Source organism: Anoplophora glabripennis, unplaced genomic scaffold (assembly GCF_000390285.2).
Source record: "Anoplophora glabripennis isolate ALB-LARVAE unplaced genomic scaffold, Agla_2.0 scaffold265, whole genome shotgun sequence".
In the NCBI taxonomy this organism is placed as follows: domain Eukaryota; kingdom Metazoa; phylum Arthropoda; class Insecta; order Coleoptera; family Cerambycidae; genus Anoplophora; species Anoplophora glabripennis.
Window position 1 is genome coordinate 120,639 of NW_019416597.1, and position 15,226 is coordinate 135,864.

At 32.5% G+C, this 15,226-nt stretch overlaps 1 protein-coding gene across 1 annotated transcript in view; it reads left to right on the plus strand.

Annotated features, from left to right (window-relative positions):
* Nucleotides 1-551: 551 nt before the first annotated feature.
* Nucleotides 552-15,226, plus strand: part of LOC108905953 (putative transcription factor SOX-15) — a 156,859-nt gene continuing 142,184 nt past the window's right edge. Inside the window, exon 1 of the mRNA XM_018709039.2 lies at nt 552-949. Coding sequence (XP_018564555.1) covers nt 909-949 — 41 coding nt within the window. The 5' untranslated portion in view covers nt 552-908. The remainder of the gene's footprint in view (nt 950-15,226) is intronic.

The following is a 15,226-nucleotide window of genomic DNA, read 5'->3' on the forward strand; positions in this document are numbered from 1 at the left end:
TTATTATTTTTTAAGTAATTTAGTGATTTCCTGTTTATTTATGTACATCATATCTTTTGGAAAAAGGTAAATACGTAAAAAAGAAACGTATTCTTTGTAGAAATTTTACAATGTAATGATTTCTATTCTTAAAATAGCGTGTAGTATTCCTGATTCTTATTAAAATTGCACTTAAAGTGTCGCAAATACATGTACATCGATATGAGAATTTACATTTTGTGTAGATTACAGAAAAAATATAAAATTTTACGCCTATAATGTAATTTTATCTGTGCAGGGTAAATTTACATTATCTCGTGTGACGTCAGATCAACCAATAATCAAGCTAGTACGAGTGCAAACCCACAAGGTGCTTCCAGATTTACCGAAACCCGAAACCGAAACCAAAACCGTCGAAAAATCGTTTTTAATCAGAGAAATCGCCATCCGCTCGGTGGCGGACCCGCCACGCGCACCTCCACAGGTAAAGTAGAGGCCCTTACCGTCGCGGTATGGCGGGTACCCAGCCTACTACTCGAACATCAGTATCACCGTTTCCACGAGAGCGGTTACACGCGCACCTGGCCTACCACGATCCGACGGAAGCGCAACAAGTGCCTGTTGCACATCTTGGTGGTGATCTCCCGTGGAAAGTGTCGTTGGAGCTTGTCGGGGTGCACTTCATCAAGACGAATTGGTCCATTGGTTCGGTTGCGGGCGATACTGTGCGCTAGAGGCTTTGAATCGACTTAAACTTGTGCGAATGACATCGGTGCTAGTTGAAAGTTTGAATATACGGCACGTTTCAGTTCGTTCCTCAAACGGAGAATCCCCGAGAGACTTGCATGTGTGACGATCGAGCTGATGAGTCGATGATGAAGTGATAACATTAAAGACAAGTGGTGTATGTAAGAGGGATTATTTGTAAGATGGCTTCTGACGATGATTGTAACAGCACGTATCCATTTCAGTAAGTTGGTTGTGCGTTAGTCGGCACGCTTTGTGGCGGGTTTACTTCCAGCTCCTTCGCCACAATTTGTGATGCGCGATTTTGACTGTCGTCGAAGAGGATTCGTAAATTCGAAGCCAAACGACTTTAAATTGCGTTAAGTAGTTGCTTTGGAAGCCCAAAATCACAACAACATATTCTAACACTTCTGAAAGAGTCAATCGCATTTCAGACGAGTTAGTTTTATTTCAGAAAGCTAAATCTGAATTACATATTAGTCACATGTATTTCAGAAAACTTGAAGCGTATTTAGGAACAGTAAGTTTTAGTTGAGATAATGTAAATTGTATTTCAGTTCAGTCATTTGTGTGTCCAGAAATGATCAAATGTGTTAAAGGATTCGTCCAATGTCCAATACCAACGCAATTTTGTACCCTAGTAACTAACAGCTTTCTGAAATTTCTGTGCTTTCTCTAATTTTTTGAAAATCAGTTTGCTTTTCTGAAAGTTAAGTGCTATGAATTTTTCAAGAGCTGAATCCACCAATCTGAAATATATCTGAATAATGTTTTCTGAAGATAAAATTGAATTTATTACTGAAAATACTGAATGAATCGACGAATCCTGGATTTTATTTAACATTTTCTAGAAACAAACTGAAAATTTCGTAAAGTATTTGAAGAATATGGAAAAAATGGAAAACCAGTTTCGATAACGTAATGAAATTACTAGTTTTATTTAATTGAATATTTCTGATTCACAGAAAACAAAGACTTAAATACACAAAACTCTAAAAAAAAATTAAATGTCACATTTTGTAAATTTTGTTCGTCTACCTTCTACAGAGATATAAGATGTCACATAATATTTATTTTATTTTTACTTACCTCGTTGTGAGGAATATTCAACCTCCAAAATTTAGGGAATGATTTGGAACACCGTTTTTTTCCTTTATTTATTAGGTATTTTGCCACCTGTAAACAAAATTAAAAAAAAATTAATTAAATAAACCCTTACGTCAAAAAGATCAGTCTAGGGTCACTTTATGGAATAAGTAATAATATAATAAACACCATATGATATCTCTAAATATACAAAAAGATCAAATTTAAACTGACATAAACAATTAAAACCAAAAGTAATTAATAATTCATAAGACGAAAACGGATTGATTTTCGAAACGTCAACAACTTTTTGAAAAGTGTCGTATAGAGTGTTGTGTAATTTGTATTTATCTGCTTTTTTCAGTGTAAGCTTTTGGGTAAGGCAAAACTATTTTCGTGAGAAATGACGCTTGACTTTTGGACTTGGGCATGATTGTTTTTTAATTTTACTCACAGTTGTGCCATATACTCAATAAATAACTAAATAAATAAATAAAAACGAAAAGTATGCCACAAACAAGTAACTTCAGTTAGTCAATACATATTACCAAAATAAACACGAATTTTCTTGGTTTTATTTCTACTGTAAATACAGTGTTTAGGATTTTATGTAAAATTTTCCTGTTTATTTTTTGATAGTGTGTGGTGCTGGTTTGGAAAACTGTTCTAATAGTGTACAAATTATCAATATTTTCAATTTTTCAGGTAAACTTTCACTGTATGCGTAACAATTTTTGTTGACAGAAATTATTTGTATTTTCAATGGTTTTGAAAGCTGTCAACAAATCTTTGTTGGCGTTGATTATCTAATAATAAATTTTCCGCGAATTCTATTTCATTTTTAAAAATTTGGTCTTTCGGGGAAATTAGTTTTGCTCCTATACGATGGATTTTGAAACTGAAATATGATACGTATTAAAATTTGTTGCCCTCCTAACGTCTAAATAAGATAATATATTATTATTTTTTTCACTTCCAAAGCTAATTTAATCGATTGTTCTTCATTTTTCATATAGTCCAAAAAATTATTTGAATTATGAAATTTATATGATCAAATATCATTAACGCATCTCCATCGATTTATAGGTTTTTTCCTCAAATTCTTTACATAATTATTATTTGAACAATTTTCACAATGTTGTATATTTCTTTTGATCCAAGAAAGAAGTTAGTAGCACCACTTACACAAATTATTATTTGCATTTAATCTTATTGATAATAATTAAGAAATAAAACAAAAACGTACCTGCAATTTTTGTATATACTGTCTCAGAAAATTGTAAGAATCATTTAAGCTTAATGTCAAACCACCATCCGTATACGTATATGTATGCACATATTTCGATGTTTTCTTTATGTTGTTTTAAGTCAATATTTAGTATTAAATTATACAAAACTTTTCTTATCTCGATCTATAATTACATTTAAGTTTGTAATTATATTATTTCACAAAATTTAAATCAAACCCTCTACCCTCTGTATCTGAAATTTTTATGCCTATAAAAACACCTAAATTTTCAAACATTAAAAGCAAGTACATAATAATCGTATAAAACGATGCTAACACAAGTTAGTTGGCAAACCAAGAGCTGTCCAAAGATTCTAACCTACCACTTTACGATCTAGCAGGCGCATGTAAAATATTTATAAAGACATTACACAGGACAGAGTTATCTCTTATTTTATGTCATTATTTCAGTATATTAAAACAATGCTAGGTCAAGGTAGGCATTGTAAACAATTGTACGAGTGAAACAATAGATCCCTGAATCCAATACACACTATTCTGGTCTCAAATTTCGATTTCAAATCAGACTTGACGGCGGTGTCTGGACCAGTGGCGTAACTATCGTAGGGCGGCTCGGGGTCCGCGGTTTTGGGGGCTTAGTCGTGACCCCTTTGTCCGGAGAAATTTAACGGTTGATAGATTAATGTAATGCTTATAAATGAAGATTAAATTATTTTATAAAATATGTACAATTTACAAAATAATTTTTTTCATAATTTTTTTAGTAGTTTTATCATTTCAATAGCATTAGTTTTTGTCCTCAAAAAGTACTTTATTTCTTCTGTACATACATTGTGATATCATTTTATTTTAGTTTTTAATTATTTTATAGTTCCCGGTATGAATAAAAAACGTTCTATTGAAATTAAATTCATCGATAAGTTGGTTAGTGTAGTGTACTATTCGATTAAGTAAATCATATTTAATTTTTCATTTTCGCGGAAACTATAAAAACGTCTCATTCGTGTCAGTTAAGCCAATTATATGAGCTGAAAAAAACATTTTGGCGCTGCCGCTCTAGAAAATGTATTGTTTTCGGTCACAAACAAATGTCTATCAGCAGATGTTTTTGACTTTTCGACTCATGTATTTTTACAAATCGTTCAAAGGTGAATAGCGATGAATGTGACGAAGAAAATAGTAGATTCGATGCTAAAGAAACGAAATCCAAGGAAAGGTACGAAAATTGCATGATTTTTTCGAACAATGGTGCAAAGTGGAACAAGTAATGGTAATAGATGATGTTCTTGTATCTTATTCGGCTGAAAAATCAAACAATGCCCTATGTTAATGCCCAAGAAGAACATTGATGTTAGGCAACTTTTTGAAACTAATACCTTTCGTAAAGAAAAAAATCTGTAAGATATAAAGCAAAGTCCAGAGCTTTTAGTGGACAAGAAATAAACAAATTTTTAACAGTAACCTCGAACCATTTTACCATGGCATTTTCGATAATTTTGACAATTTAATTCTGTATTGTTTATACTAGTACCTAATTGGCTTTGGCGGTGCATATCGTCGTGACGACTTTATAAAAATGACCGTAGATTATGTGGAAGATAAGAATGATATACTAATAAAGCAATAAAGGTACGGAATGAATCAATTGAGTGAAATTATTGAGTACCTTTTCACTCAATATTGGGCACTTTGATCATTTTACTCATTAGTGATATTTGAATTGAATATTTTCACTCAAATATAGGTACCCGTTTAATAAATTTTCTAGATAAACTCGTTTTTGGTACACTTGTACCTAAAGGAGTATGTCAATGTCCCTATTATTGAGTGACTCCGCTTCATTCTATGGTTGTCGTGCGTTGTCTTTGTCTATTTTGTTTTTACAGTGTATCTATTCCTACTCGAGATGAAATATCTTTTTGGCATTTTCATTTCGTTACAAAAAATATATATTTTTTTAATTATTACTCTTAGGCCCCCCAACTATTGTCCGTGTAGAGGCCCCAAGCCTTCCTGTCGCGCTACTGGTCTGGACGTGACGGTTTTCGTATTTCGCACGTCGCACATCGACGTACTTAGTTTAAATTAAAAAACGCGAATTATTAGATTCCTGAGGTGAAAGTACGAATCTCGGTACTTTGTCGCCGGCAATTGTTTAAGCCTGACAAGGCACAGTGTATCAATTTCATTAGAAATTAACTTAATTAAATTTAATAACTGAAGAGGTTCTGTTCGAAAGGTTCGGCGTCGTACGACATCACTTTTACGACATTAAATTTAATTTAATTGCGTCGAAAGAAACTTGTTACAAAATATTTTTGTACGGGATGTTAGCGAAATGCTTGGATAAACTTTAACACCGGATTCTATGTCACAAATTAATAAATAGATTTCGTACAAATGTTTGTCTATCTTTTAAAGAATTATGGACTATGGACCAACTAGCATTGAATAACACCGGCAATATGTAGTAACGAGCAAGAATGAAAACTAAAAATATGTCTAAATATACTTAATTGATACAAAAACACATAACCTGAATTGTTCAAAAGCGGGCCAGCCTGACGGGGCAGGCATTAGGGGTCCGTTAGACACGTATCGAATAAATTGATCGATGCGAAGCTTCAGATCAGAGGTCAGACATGTATACTGAGGGGGATAGTGGGATCATTAAAATATGAAGTAGTTGATGTTTCACCACCATTAGTAACAATATAGAGTCTTGATAAAATATTACAAGCCTGTGAAACAGAGTGTTAATTAGTTTTCATAAACTAGAATGAAAACTGTGCCACAAATAAGTAGCTGCAGGAAATATTTCATTAAAATGACGAATAAAATTATTCAGTATATAATGTTGAAATAATGGTAATCTAATCAGTACCTACTTTATTGCAAAAAAAATCGTAACGTACTAGAATTTGGATTATGAGTAATTCAAAACTTTATCTTTATATTTCTCGTAATGTTATTATTAATTTTACAATAAATTTTCCTTGGTATCATAATATGAATCGGTTTTCATAAATTTTTCACAGCCATGACTTATGAAAATCTTTCGATTAGATTTAAAAAAAAACAGTTTTCTCTCTGACAAAGAAAACAACAAAAATGATGAATTAGGTGTCTCGATTAGATTTGCCTTTAAATGTCATTATTTCAACGAAAACAGTCTATAAATTACAATGAAACGTAAAACGTTGTAGTCATTCTGCCAATTATTTGAAGTAGAATGGCAATTTCAGATGTTAATATGTTTTTTTTTTAGTTGTAACAGTGTCATTATTATTTATTTAAACGTGTTACCCACATACATATTAACTTGCGGTCAGCAGCAAACAAAATAATTATATGTAGCGCATGGCTTATGATAATAATAAATCCTGTGTCTTAAATAATAGAATCGAAAACATTGCGTGTGCTTGAATTGTAATACCGTGAACTTTTGGAATGACAAAAAATAGTCAGGGAAAATTATTACATTATTTGAAAAAGAACGATAAGGTTTATTGGAAATACTTCCATTGTAAATAAAAAAAATGATGTGTTATGGTTGCCATTAGATTAAAATTAATAGTCTTTGAACAAGTTATAAATATTTGGATGTCCAAATAGATATTGCAAACCAGATAGAAGCCTTATGGATAATTTTTCCACCTTATTGAGAATTTGTATCAAAGTTTTTTATGCAGGTTTCAAATGTGTGCAATAATAAAATATTTTGTCCAACAGTTGTAGCTTTGTATGTATTTTACAGATTGGTTTTTAGTGAATAAATTTAAATTTCAATCAGTAGTGACAAAATCTTTTTGGGCACTAGTGGAATAAAATTATACAAGTTGTCCCAAAAGTGAAGAGCATGTACTGAAGTGGATGGTGGATATTTCGCACACTTATTAAAATAGTCATTATTGATAATACTATTCTGTAGTTTTACCTAAATTTGTTGTTGGTTGGTCAAAATAAATGTTTGTTAAATAATAATCGGCAAATAATCTCTTAAACGAGCAATATTTTGTTAAGATAAGTGTATCAGAGAGATGATGAAATGCCATCAAAAACACTTTGTGCATCTGGTGCATATTTAATGTTGTCCAAATTATTTTATGGGTTTTGGGAGTGCTAGAGACCCATTGGTAAACAGTTTTCGTGTGGTTTCTTTAATTTAATTCATCTATAAGTGAAAAAATAGCTACGAAAATCTAATGTAACCACTACAAGGGACAAATCATCTTTCTTCTATAAGTTTCTGATTAATTTGATGACGTAGATATGGGCTGGGAAGTATAAAGCTCTGAAGAAAAACTGAGGTAATAAGAATCCATTGCTATTCACGGGAAAAAGCGTCTTTAATTATTTATTCTCGAAATTTTGAATTGGAATACAATCATCGCGTTACCGAGAACCAAACATCTGTTGATTAATGTCGGAATATTAATAATTCCGTCGATATATAAGTGGCCATCAGGTATTCAGAATAGAAGAGGCGGCGTTGACTTTTGTAGTTCCGTTATAGTCCAGTGGAATATGCAGGTGCACCAATATGTGAGTAGGAATCATTGTCTTGTCTTCCAGAAGCATCTACAGATATTACATTACCGACATATTAAATAGCGAAGGTGGAAGGAAATCAATCGCTACCAGGGCAGTGCGAAAGGTACCAGCCAATTGTGACAGATGCGGAAGATGTAATTTTCTTACGCGTCGTCAAGTGTTTCACGTGTTTGTACTGACATTTTTTGTATCGAAACAGGAAAAAATGCATTCGGTCAGAAAAGATTCGTTTCTTAACTTCGTGACAGTCTTTGTTTTCAAAAAGGATTCAAAGACATGACAGTCAACACAAAAAAGAAGCCAGGCTAAAATTATCTGAAGAATGTTGAGAGATCTGAAATTTTCGTCTCCACATAGAGAAGATAGCAATGTGGTGGCATGTTTTTTCAAAAAGAAAAAAACACCTTCCTAATGTAATAATAACTTGTGTGCACTATTATAGACTGGACATTAATTGGCTTCTCTGTTATCAATGCCAAAGGATAGTAAATTTTCGAAGAAAGTGAATTAAATTTTATGTAGCATTTATTAGCGTGTTAGATGTTGTATAGACAAAAATTGCACTCGTAAAAATGATTTTCTAGATCATTAGTTATTCTGACACTACTGTAGGTAATGCTAAATTACCTTATACAAGTACAGTTACGTTAAACATGTAATTTTACACATTTTTTGTTCAACTCCAAATGTAAGTTTGCAAATTGATGTACTGAGTACTTTTTAAGAAGACACATTTACCCATTATTATATTAACATAACAAAAACTTTGTTTTTTCTATGTATTTACTTTTTCAAAGTATACAATGATATAACTAAATGAAGGGAACATTAACTAAAATTAAAAGGGTTTGTTAATAAACTACGTGCCAATCATATTTCCTAGAGTAAAAAATATACATATATATTTTTTTAGTTGTATGTAAACAAAAACAATACGGAATATAGTATAGTATGAAATTTTTATTTGCAATCAAGATTAAATTATAGTTTATATGGTAAACTATTCATTTTTAGGACTTTCAATTGGAACATGCCACAAACCTTAGAAAAAAACACTACAATTACACCCATACAAGGTAATTGTGCAGGAATTACTTCCCATAAACCATGGAAGATAATTACAGTACCGTGAGTGGTTTTTAGAAAAACATGAATAATAATTTATTGGACTTGTCGTTTTTCATTGACGAGGCATGATTTCATATATTATGTAATGTAAATAGCCAAAATCATAGAACCCGGCTGCAAAAATCCTCATGAGTTGCAAGCATGTCGTTTTTAACAATATGGGGCAACGCCACATACTGCAAGAGCGACAGTTCAATTTATGGAAGAATTTTATGATAATCGACTGATTAGTCACGGGTTATGGCCAGCGAGATCACCAGATTTAACTCCGTAGGTTACTTTTTGTTCGGATATCAGAAAAATACTTATTTTGAAACAGCAATGCACAACATTAAAGAATTAGAAGCAATAATTATTCGATAAATTATCAAATAATAAACTGTTATGGGTTCACATCATGTTCTTTTTGTTTTCATAGTAAAAATTAGCAAGTGTACATTATTTTTAGAAAATAAAATTGTACATTAGAAATTGGAGCCTGAATGGTAAAAAACCTAACCTTAAAAAAATTTGAACTTAAAATATAATAGGAATGTAGCATAACTAGCGCCCTCTATGAAATATCCTTAAAATGGTTAGATCAGCGTATTTGGCATCCTCAAAAACCACGGAATACCAATTTTCATACAAATATTTAGCACCGTTCAGAAATGTTCGTAAAAATTGTATTTAAAAAATTTTATTTTGTCGCTCTGTATCTCGAAAACAAGAGGAGATAGACATATAGTTCATAAGACAAATTATATCACCCCCTGAATTTACGGGAGGTCTTTCTGAAACACCCTGTATAACACCTTCAACCACTCCACTGGAGTTTAGGGATTTTAGATGATAATACCAATCATGCAATGTAGGTTGCCTATGCTCCACAGTCACGTGACTTGCAATCGTTTTTGAAGGATCTGTAGCAACAAACAATACAAAATCTTTCGATTTTAGCGTTTTCAATGGAAAAAACACATTTTTTCTCGTAATAAATAACGCAACAAAAAACTTAGTACTTCCTGTAAAGGGTGCGGGATGAAATATTGTAAATTTTGTTTAATTTTTGTGGGTGTTTTGGAGGTTCGTGGGACCTCCGATCGCAGAGACGATAGTGGCAGCGAAAAGTGAATCAGAGTAGGCATACCCCGCCGAATATGGCAGTAGGAATTTGGGCGATTATTGGATTAAACAACCGGACTATAGAGCCCAACACGCATTACCAGTCCGTCCGCGTAAAAAGGGCAAAAAACCAAGACCTCCAAAAATTCCACAACACTAAAATTCATGGCGTAAAAACTGGAAGCTGATAGAGAGGCGCTTTTTCATCGGAAATAATTCACATATTAAATGAATCCTCTGCAGTCGCGTCACGTGCAGCATCCAAGACTGGTGCGTTTTTGCCTGAAAGTTGGCTAACTGAGTTCTCCTGAAAAGGATTTAGCAGCCCGTTTAGATTCGCGCCGCCGCACTCTCCAATAATTAAGACATTTGCTGCACGGCATCACGTTTAAATCAAGCAACAACTATGTTAATAGCCAGTACTTAAGGGGGATACTTTTTCACAATTATTTGTAGTATTTTATAAATGCTCCTTCTGCATTTTGAGTGCGACGCCAGTGACGTACGGCTCTTGGAAAACCTACGCCGCATGCCTGAGGCCCGCATAGGGTCACCCACATACCGGGTGTGCGGGAAAAAAGGTCATCGCAATTTTCGAAAGGTCGTCGAATTTTCTATTTTTATTAAACATTTTACTGGAAAAGAGCACACATGATAAAAAATTTTGCTTGTATGTAAAATGAGGTTGCCATGAACAAAGTTAACATTTCATGTACGGGGTATCCAGAAAATTAAAGAATAAGAAAATGTTATAAGAGTAAACTACTTTTTTCTTCAACCCTCACAAAACTATGACATTTTTTGACTGTCAGAAGTCTCTAAGGTTGACATTTTCCTTACTGAGAAAAAAAAATGGTATCGTAGCAACAAAAGTATTCACTTTTAATCCTAGGAGCTAAAGTTGACACTTTTAATCCTTAGATTAAAACTGTTAATCAAGTTTTAATTTATAAAAGTTTATACAACGATATTTACAATAATTTTTGTTTATCCACATTGATATTAAGTTACAGTTTCAACAAGTATTAAAATTACATAAACCAACTGCCATTACCCTCACTCTTGGAGCAATTCTCAAGCAGTCCAACACGTTTTCATTAATAATCATATTATTTTCAGATGTTGTGAAATCAGAAATGACAACGGTGCTTGGTTTATCATTACCACTATCTATTTTCAGTATTCTTCTCGCAATATTTTCTTTATTCAAAAGTGTCTTCAATGTATGGTGAGGTCACCATCGCTGTCAACTAAAAGGGTAGCAGACGTTCGTCGTAATGCGTGTCCACTGTACTCTTTCCAGTTGTCCAGCTTGAAAAATTTTGCCTCTTCTTGCGTGACAGCACTGATTTTATGAATACCGACCACCATATGACACTCTCAACTAACATATCTGAGAAATAATTGACATTTTACCAATCCAGATAGTCAAAAGCAACATATTTTCGATAAAAACTTAAATAATTGTCTCCCAGCACAGTAAAAGGACGTGGTGTCTTGGTTTTGGTATCGGGAATTTTTATATTAAGGCGGATTTCACATCTTCAACATTATCAATTGTTAAATTGACTAATTTATCAGAACGGCATGCCCCTGCAACCCCCAATATTAGGACGACATATTAAGAAGCTTTTTAAAAATTTCTTCATCCCCACCTTCATCAAATATAAATTATCAGGTGCACTATTTAGAAAGCATCAACTTACTTTTTTGTAAATACTCGCGATTTTTTTGGTACATATCCCTCATTTTGTTTTTTGAGAAAAGCACTAACTTTGAATATTTGCTTATATCAATCTCAACATTGAATATTGTGACCAAAGCGTCGACGGTTTCATTTTATTTGCTAAGTTTGAGAAATACACCATCGATGCATCTTCTGAATACAATTCTATGCTTTTTCTTTTCACCAGTCCATAAAACATTGGTAGACACATTCATAAATTTATCGAGATTTTTTTGGGAGAAGATTCAAAGGAACCTCTTTCGCACACTCCAGTATCTCCTTAGGTACATCTAAATCTTCATTAGATTCCATTTTTACAGAGTTTTCAGCAAATTGAACTACAAACAATGACAAATGAGCTCAGTTACCAATATGGCGACTACTACTTTGTTTTATTATCCAAATTTGGTTTGAATAATTTCAAAGCACAAATTAATAATTAAAAGGGAAGATTTCGGTTGGAGAAAAAAATAGCATGTTTTATTCGGATTGAAAGTCGCCAACTTTTATTGTGTATTTACAAAAATGTATGCGTACAGTTAGGGTGAAAATGTGGAAGAACTGAAAATGTTGCTATTCTTGTTAATAATTTTTTTGACTAAGTTGTATCTATAACAAAAAGAATGTAATAGAATTCCAAGTTATGGCAAAATTAGTACACTTTATTTATTCTTTTCAAACATTTTAAAGAACATACAAGCCACACTTTAGAGGCAGGTGAATAAGTGAAACGCAAATCTTCTGTCCTACATTTGAGTGACTTTCACCAAAAATATGACACTGTTATCAGAATTTAATTATCTTCAGTCATTTTCTAGAAAATCGGGTTTTCAAAGATACATCGTCACCACAGGGTGATATAAAAAAGTAGAATTCTTTAAAAAATTTATGTTATTAAAGGTAAAAGTGAATCCACCGAGTTAAATTATGCAGTACGTTTTCAATTAATATTTTTGCTAATACTGATTAGTTACAGTCAATTATAATACTTTTAAATCTAAAATATATATCTGAGCAGGTAAATGTTTGCAGTCAGAACTTTCTTTGCCTGTTTGCGACATTATTAGTTTCTCTATCCCATCCATCATAAGCGTCTGTACGATGTTCCCATCGCTCATTTATCTCCAGTCGAAACAAGTACACATCTCACGTCACATCTGCTTGTATAGCAATAACTTTGAGATTTAAAACGCGACAACCCTGTATATTTTTCCCATCTTTGAATTGTGAGAGTGAATCTAAACATGATTGTGACTTACCACAATAACACGAAGAAACATTTTTGGAACCGCTGATTGTATCCATAAGTCGGCTCACTCTGTTTACAAATTTTTACATAAACTGCTGTACATAAAGATGCTGCACACCCAGACAAACTGTCTTTTAACAGAAAGAGAACACAGTTAGAACTAAGAACCCAAAAAAATAAGTCGCTTCAAAGAATAAAAGACATATTTCCCAAACGAAAACTACAGTAAAACTTTAGTTTTATATAGGAGGTTCCCAATAAAATTTAATAATTTTGAATATTATTTTTATACACGATTTTCTTAGTTTAAGAAGTTTTGATTATTGAAAATGGTTATTGCCGCATTCTACTTATCATTGCAAACACCCTGTGTGAGAACCTAAAAGTTCAAAGATGGAGGATACCAGAACTTATGGAAAACAGTGCATACTTGTTTCAAAAGAACATTTTTTCTTGTGTAGACAATATTTTAATTCATAGAAAAAGTTTTAAAGGAATTACTGCTTTTGTAAATGTAATTTCATCTTTTCTTCCTAAGAACACCTGCTAAATGTCAAGTCATTGTTGAGCCGAAAGCTTGCAGTAAATATAGCTGTTATTGAGATTAAAGAAAAATAGAAACGATTGATAGTAATTGCAGTTGCTATAAACCTAGCAATTAGAGGTACGATAATAATAGTTTGATTGATTTTGAGAGTAGGATTTATGAAGAAAATACTCTAATGGTGTCGTAGGTATTGTTTATTTACTAATTCATTTTCCTTCGATAAAAAAATACAAATCTTCTTGGTAACGTGGTAGAAATGCAACCTTGCAATAGTTTCCTTCATATATTCAGCAACTAAGCTGACTATTCGTTCTGGGGTTAGTTTTAATTCAGTTGTTATGCTAATTTCCCTAATGTTAGTTACATAAGCAATAATATTTATACCCCTTTTTTATATCCTTAACGTTAGCATAGTGACGGTAATGATGTCTGCGTTATATAATTATTCCTAGAACCCAATCAATTTGGAATTACCTAAACTCAACCGGATTCTTCAGGAAACAAAAACAATTGTACCATTACTTGCTGTTGTTTTGTCCATAGCTACCCAAGTCTGTTCATCTTGAAATATGTTTGTTTCCGCACGAATAGAAGTCTTCAAATTATATAATATCTTTATTGAAAATAAATATTTTATTATTACCTTCTAATCTTATCTTCTCTTTCTTTATCTATTTCTTGACAGAAGAGATAGTCGAATGTTTTAAAGATAACCCTTCAAGTTGTAGATTAATTTTGTGACTTATAATTTGAACAGAAAATTGAACAACGATTTGACCTCATTGATTATGATGAAACAAATCTTTAGGCATACCAAAATAGGCTGCAGAAAGGAAACAGAATGTGTTAACAAAACATTAGACCCAAGTAAACCGATTACTTCAATAATGGTGGCTTTCATTGATTCAGGAAAATGTCTACAACGTTGTATTAAAAGCCCAGCATCTATATCTGACATGGAAAGAAATTGGCCCTGATAATATTACACTAAAAGCGGCTATTGGCAGAGAGAACACGTACATATTGATTGGGGACAATTTGTCTTCCTATCTCTTCTGACTTCGAAAAAAACAAAGGTGTGCTTTTAATATCGGAATCCCGCGATTGTTAAAAAGATTTTTTGATGATGTAGGCATAAATGCTGCAAGCGACATTGTTGCCAGTTTCATAAAGGAGCAGCAATACTCACTGGCCAATGACTAGAGGAGGAAAAAAAGCAGACTGAAATTGATCAACGTTGGTTTTCGACATTTATTGATTTGGTAGAAGAATTAGAGATCAAACAGGCTGTAAAAAGGGGCAAAAAAATGACATAACACCAGGAAAAGGATGATTTTAATCCATCAACACTTCCAGTGGAACAAATCTCCACTGAATCTGACCCAAATGATGTTCGATCTGATATGTATGAAGACGATCATTCCATTTGACTGACTCAGTATAAAACAGAGACAGGCATTTTATTGGTACAATCACTGAGGTTTTTACAGACCAAATTGATCTATTTTCTATGACAGAAAAGATGCGAGACATTGGTTAATTCTGTTACTATCTAGACGTAAAGGACGAGAGCCCAGTCAATAGAAGCGATATAATAATGAATCTACAATATCCAAAGAATCTCAGAAGAATCCGATAGTTATTTAAAGACTAGATCAAATTATATGTCAGATAAGTACTTTATATAACAAAATATTGTTTCCTTGCTTCTTCTAGCTAACTTTTGTTTAGTTTGTGTCTAATGAGTGGAAATTGTATTCTTTTGTTACACATAAAATATTTTTGTACCTATTATATCGACGTTAAATCCTTATTTTAGTTTATTTATTATTTTTAATTCAATGCTAGTTTTGCCGT